The sequence below is a fragment of the Citrus sinensis genome, chromosome 1, assembly GCF_022201045.2.
Source record: "Citrus sinensis cultivar Valencia sweet orange chromosome 1, DVS_A1.0, whole genome shotgun sequence".
In the NCBI taxonomy this organism is placed as follows: Eukaryota; Viridiplantae; Streptophyta; class Magnoliopsida; order Sapindales; family Rutaceae; genus Citrus; species Citrus sinensis.
Window position 1 is genome coordinate 6,983,494 of NC_068556.1, and position 7,061 is coordinate 6,990,554.

Below are 7,061 nucleotides of genomic sequence, written 5' to 3' on the forward strand. Positions count from 1 at the left end.
GCTTGCTTCTTTTGTCTGAATTCATTTTTTATTATAACAAAAGCTCACCTAATGTCGATTGGATTTAGAGCTATAACAAAAGTTCTGTTTCAAAATCACAACATTGTTGATCAATTTGTTTTATTGCACGTATTCATTCAATCAAATTCATTAAAATCATCAATAATTAAGATTATCATCAAATTTATTTGAAGATTGAAGCTTTAACTTTAGTGTTGAGCAAAAGTTTTTTTATTGAGATTTTTATATTATTGTTATAACAGGAATAAAATAAATTGTAATTAAATCTTAACTATATACTTATATAAATGCACTCATATTTCATTATGAAAAGCTCAACTCAATTCTAGATGCAATTCTTGGCGTGAATTAACTAGTTCGAACTGACTCATTTGAGATATAAATAGTTCTGCTTTTGCTAGTCTTTGTAATGTTGATTATATTCACATGGAAAGCCGCAATCATAACACAAGTGTTAGACTATTGAGCTTACCAGCAACATCATACATTAATTGACTAAAAGTTCGTAATAGGGATTTGTATAAACTGTTAGCAAACATGTCTCTTTTCTTAATAAAGATTTGTAAATTATAAGTCATAGGGTATTTTCTTGATTTTTCTTAATAATTTTCTTATTCAAGAGGATTTTTATTTAAAGAATAAATAATTTTTTCTTTAGGATTTAACTTATTAAATGAGCAACACAACTAGTATAAGAAAAGAGGTATTTCTCCTACAAGAAATAATCATTATCAATAAGAAAGTTGGATTTATTTCTTTATATAGGATAACACAACAATCAATTCTGTGTGAGTAGATAATTTCAATGTAAGAAAAATTGAAAGTCTATTGAGAGATTGAATGTTATTAAAGTTTTGAGTGTGAGGAAAAGTACTAAAGTGGTTTTAATAATTTTTTACATTGTGAATTTTTCTCTAGTCATCTTTTGTAGCTGTGGTTTTTTATCAATAAAGGAATTCTCCAAGTAAATTCTTATGTTATATGATTAATTTTATTCTCTATTTTTTTATTTATTATTTGTTTGATATTTTTTATTGCAAAATCTTGGGTGGAATTAAAATGCTCTCACATAAACAAATAATATCTCACAGCTCGCAATAAGCTGGATCACAGAACAATGATGACGAAGAGAATAAGGTAATGAATCCAAGCATAGCAGCAACTCAAATTCAGCAGCCAAAAAAAAGGGGGAGGGGGGGGGGGGGGGGGGGGGTTGAACACGGCAGCAGAGCCTCCACAACCTAACTCAAACAGTGAACGAAACGCAATAAAGGGGACGTTTTGCTGGTGACATAGAAGAGCAACTGCTGCAGTTTCCATGTTAACTGCAGTAGGATTTCAAGAATTTTCGACATGCTTTATTGTCAAGAAAGACATTAGCACTAATTCCCCTTTCGACACTCACCACATGAGGTGGTCTTGCCAAGCAAGTTTTATTCACTAGACACTAATTTAGGATTGGGAAAATTTGGGTCCGGGTCTGGGTATCGCAATGTCCGGAACTAGTCCAAATGTAATTTTTAGATACACGGACCGGATTTTAATCCGGGTACCCGGATTTTTTATTTTTTAATATTTTTTTTTGTAATTTTATAAGTCTAAAATTTATTTCAATAAATTTGCCATGAAAATATAAACTTTAAGTGTTTAAAAATTTAGATATGTGTAATATATGAGTCAAATAAATATAAATATTTAAAATAATAAATATTTTTTAATTTTTTTAATAAAATCCAGGTTCTGATCCGGGTTTCGAGTTTATCAAGTGATGCCTAAGAACCAGCCCGGCTTCATACTCGGGCCAAGTATTACCCAGCCCACAATGCCCGGGCTAGCTCATTGTCAGGCCCATCTCCATTCCTCTGCTTATATTACATATTAAGGATCGAGAAGTCTAAGAGGAGAGAATTTTAGCATTTGAAACAAGGAAATTTATACTATTTTTATTGTAAATTTCTAAGTGGTTTTTTTTGTGATTTAATTGTTAGGAGTATTCAGAATCTAATATGATCCGTTCAATCCGTCAGATCCGTAGAAATTCGATCCATAAAAATCCAATCTGTGGATTGGTGGATTGGATTGGAATGAAAATTTAAAAATCCGCAGTTGGTGGTAAAATCCGCAAAAAAAAAAAATATTTATTTAATAAAAAAATAAAACTTGTAAATATGGTATTATACTTGCTAATAAACAAATAAGTTAAAATATAGTTATATTAACACCATATTATATCTTATTTGATAATAATATAAAATTAAATTAAATAAATAAAAAAAATAGCTTCCTACGCAGTTAATTTTCATGCACTGATCTAAACAAATGAATTTTTTTCTTTTTAGTGCGTTATATTTTAAAAATTTGAATGTATTTTCTAGATTTATTTAAACAATTAATTTATTTAAATCTTATTTAATTTTGAATTTGATCGGTAGTAAAATTATTTTTAGATAATTTTTTTATTTAGTTAGTTTGTGGAGTTTTAGCCTGCAAATCAATCCGCAAAATGGTGGATTGGATATGGATTGGGTTAAATCCGCATCCGCTCTACAAATGTATGGATTAGATTTGGATTGAATTTCACCAATCCATGGATTAAATTAGATTAAAAGTTTATAATTCACAAAGTCATAAATCGGATATGAATTGATATTCAATCTGTAAAATCCGATCCACAAACACCCCTATTGATTGTTAAAGTAATAAAACTACATAAGAGATGCCACTCCCCAATGCAACCAAGCTGGTGCAAGTTCGAGTCTTTAACTTATGATTGAAATTTTATTTTCCTTCTCATTTAGTAGGGGTGGAGCAGATAAATCCCAGAATATAAGTGGAGTTAATAGATTTAATTTAGTTTAGTTTTGTATATTCTAGATTGTAAAATATATGCAAATTTTTAATTGTAGAAACATATTACTATTTAAAAATAATAATAAAATACAAAAGAAAAGTTATAAAATTTAGGTATCTGCCAAGTCCAAAGTCTTGTATGGGCCCACTATTGGGGGATAGTTACGTCTCCAATTTGAAGCTGAGGATTTTAGGGTGGGCAAAAAAGCTCAGGACAGTCCATGCTCGTTCAGGTCTGCAGGCTTCAGCGACAAGGGCCCAAGAAAAAAAGCTCGGGCCAGGTCCAGACCTACTATTTAAATTTTTTTTAATAAATTAGAATAATATAATTAAAATTAAAAAATAATTTAAATATAAAAAATAAAACTTAAATTCTTAACTTATAAATCAATGATGATTCAAAAAAATTAAAATTATGACATTAAACTCTCTCTTTTGTGTTAATTAATTAAGAGAGCGTTTGAATTAATTAAAAAATTGAATAAAAAAAAAATTAAAGTTATGAGCTTTTATTTGCTTTATTTATTATTTTACTTTGAAATATTCATTTTCTTTAATTTAACTATGATTATAATAACTTATTGATCATTAATCTATTTCAAATTTATAATAATTTAAAACTTTTTAAAAATAAATAAAGCTTATGTTCAGCCCAGACCCTCTCGCTAACTTGGGCTTGGGCCTGGGCTTGAAAAAGCTCAGCCCAAGCCCACTATTTGCCATCCCTAGAGGATTTGCATTTCCAGCAATTCCATGTTCCTTTCACCTATAAATAAGCTTAGCATTAACTGTGTAGCTGTGCTTACATTAAGCTATTCATAATTCCAATGACAATCTTTATAATTGGTGTTAAGAGTAGGGTTATTTACATTCTAAAAATTAATTTAAATATTATTATTTAATAAAAAAATTATTATAACAATACTCATCAGCCGAATTATTATTAAGGACAATTTATTATAACTTAATAGTACATAATTATTTTCAACATCGGTATAACACACGCATTATTGAATGTACAATTCTCATATCTTAATCAATACCTAAATGAACAATGAGGAAATCAATATTAAAAAAAACTTGACTAAAAAGTATGCGTAATAATACTCTTGTTTTTCAAAAATAAAATAAATATCCATTCAAAATTTTGAAATAAATGAAAATAAATATAAGTACAATTCTCTTCTTCTTCTTTTGATTTTTATTTTTTCTGGTAGTATTATTATTATTATTATTATTATTATTATTATTATTATTATTATTATTATTATTATTATTATTATTATTATGTTGATGTTGTCATCGTCGTCGTTGTTCTCATTGTAAGTTATTTGGTGTGCAAAATTTCAATATTGAACATAAACGAATAAAATTCATAACTATAATTGTGTTGGTAATTTTTTCACAATTTGACTTGATTATGTTGTTGTAAGTATGGTTAAATCTATTAAAATTAGGTTATTGAATAGTTTTATTGGTGTCCTAAGTGATTAAAGTTAATTAATTTAAATAGTTTAAGTAAGAAATTTGTATAGAATTCTAAAGAGTGTATTAAGTGAAACTTATTTTTTTAAAACTAGTATAAAAGTATATAAAGTAATAAAGTATTCAAAATAAATTTATAGTGCAAAATAGCCCCACCTTCAGTGTTAATAGTCATAATTATGAGGAATTAAGGATTATCCATATAATGCACACAAACCATGCTTAGTCCTATCATGACAATAGATAAAAATCATCTCATGATCTGAGCTCTCATAAGTTTTTAAAAATCTTATGTCATGTGTCTTTAAGTGATAGTGTATAGATATGATTTAACTTCTTTATTTTCTTTATTTATTAACTACCAATTACCTACATGTATTTTTGCTCAGGAAGAGATCATATCAGAAGATAATCTTGATCCCATGACAATAATGATTGTCACATTACCCAAACGTCAAATTCGAAACCTTCCTCTCGTAAAATAAAATTAAAAAAAAAATCTTATACCAGGGGCAGACTCAAAACTATTTAATACTTGGTCTAATTTATAAAAAAGGTAAAATGAATGTCAGTGTATATAAAAAAAGTAAAAAAAAATCACATGTCAAATAACGTAAAATTAAAATACTTAGTACAATACATATATTTAATAAAAGATTGATAATAATACAATAAATAAGTTTAAATATAAATTATTAGAATTGTACGATAAAAAATTATTTTTGAAATCCTTTTTAATTTTATTAATTAAGAATGTGAAATTTTTAAATAATTTGATATAATAAAAAAAATGAGCAAGTATGACTGTAAAGGAAATAAATTATGAAATTATGAAAGTGATAATTTTTAAACGAAAATCAAAGCGTCTCGTTCCTGAAATCTCAATCACCGGAATGTTGCACGCTATAAGCTTGCTCATGGCTTGATCTAAGGAATGGAATCCGACTTAAGCAAGTTAATAATAATGCAGGCAATCCTTGAACGCTGCTTTTAATCCCACATATTAAAAGACTTTAAGAAAGAATCCCAACAAACCTAATACAATAAGAATAATTACTATTGACGCCTAATTTTTTCCCACCTAGGGTTGAACCAAGTGTAATAGATGGAGGTATACATGCACACATAATAATAAACAAAAAGTAGTGAAATAGAACTGAAAGAGGGGGTTCTCGGTAATTTCACTACGATGTTAGTGAATTTGAGTTAAATCATAAAATATTAGAATTCAATTTTAGTGAACCCACCTTTCTTTGAGGGAGTAATGTATTATTTATAACATACCACATATTTAGGAGTGTGGCCCCCTTATTTTGGTGAATGTGAGCAGTTATTGACAAAAAAAAGTATTCCTAGCCCGAATCGGCATATTCTTTTTTGTGTTTTATGCCTCGTAGCTCGTCCTCAGCCGGGCTTATGAAGAATAAGAGAGCAAGTATCAGTAGCATAGCAAAAATGCGTTCCTCGTCGACACTACTGGAAGGATTCCCTTTGGATAATAGGAACTGTAACTAGTTGTGATTGGTTTAATAGACATTTTTTTTATGGTTCATATTCTGGATCAAATTCATCCTTGTAGTAATCGAATGAACTGCATTATAGATGTTGAGTGTTAGAAAATGCATATTTATAAAGGAGAAAACCGTCATTTTACATTTCAAGTCTTACTAACAACCCTTACTTTTATGTATTTAACCTTCTTGTGATTTAATTACATGTGTTTTATTTTAATTAAGTATTTTATGTATTTTAGGGGCATTATAGTCATTTCACAATAAAGGAGAAATCAGACGGCAAAACGGACATCACTTTTGAACTCAGGACGGTCAAAAACCTTAGGAGGAGCATAAAAGGAAAAATGGCACTATTCATGTGTACGGTACTGTATACGTTACTGTTCACGACACTGTTCACATAGACGGATGATGACGTGGCATTGACCGATGATGTGGCATTGACTGATGAGGTGTCACGATCCTGTTGGACTAAAATTCTTATGTACTGTTGATGGTGACGTGGCAGCATATCAGTGGACGAAAAATCTCGCGTACGGTGCATGCATCACACAGGATTATTTTCAACCAAACCGCGTTACTGTTCATCCGGGTCAAACCGCGTTACTGTTCAAAGTCGGGTCAAACCGTGTTACTGTTCATCCGCATGGTCAAACCGTGGACTGTTGACTGATGACGTGGCGCAATCCTGAGCGTCCAAACTGTTTTTAATCCGATGGCCATGATTTACTCCATGTATCTATAAAAAGGGGGCTTCTCCCCCCTAATTTGATATCTCTGAATCCATTTTTGGGATTCATTTTCTATAATTCCCTCTCCATTTTGTATTTTCTTCATATTTTAATAAATTCCCATTTTGCCCCTAGTTCAACTATGAGTGGCTAATTTTCTTTCAAGCTTGGGTTGAAGGTGAAGTCTCAACATGTGTCATGGGCTTAATTTGGTAAATTTACTTTCTCTTCCCCTCTAATTTTTGTGGATGTTTTGACTTCTCGTCGACAAATAATACTAATCTTGTCTAGATACCGCCTTGGTTACACCGGCTCTCTAGTATAAGGTTATTATTATTTGGCACGATAAGCCCTTAGCACCATATTGATTAGAGCGTGGTTCATGAGGTGTGGATTCCCCCCTCATGATTTAATTGGCATTAATACGGATTATTTAGCCCATGATGCATGTTGATACGGA

General features: G+C 29.8%; 1 protein-coding gene across 1 annotated transcript; it reads right to left on the reverse strand.

Moving 5' to 3' along the window:
• Positions 1 to 1,075: 1,075 nt before the first annotated feature.
• On the reverse strand, positions 1,076 to 5,275 carry LOC112497968 (uncharacterized). Its single transcript, XM_052443568.1, is given in 5 exon segments — positions 1,076 to 1,123; positions 1,243 to 1,360; positions 1,362 to 1,468; positions 2,963 to 3,052; positions 5,246 to 5,275. Coding segments are annotated over 5 exon segments (393 nt in total).
• Positions 5,276 to 7,061: the final 1,786 nt, after the last annotated feature.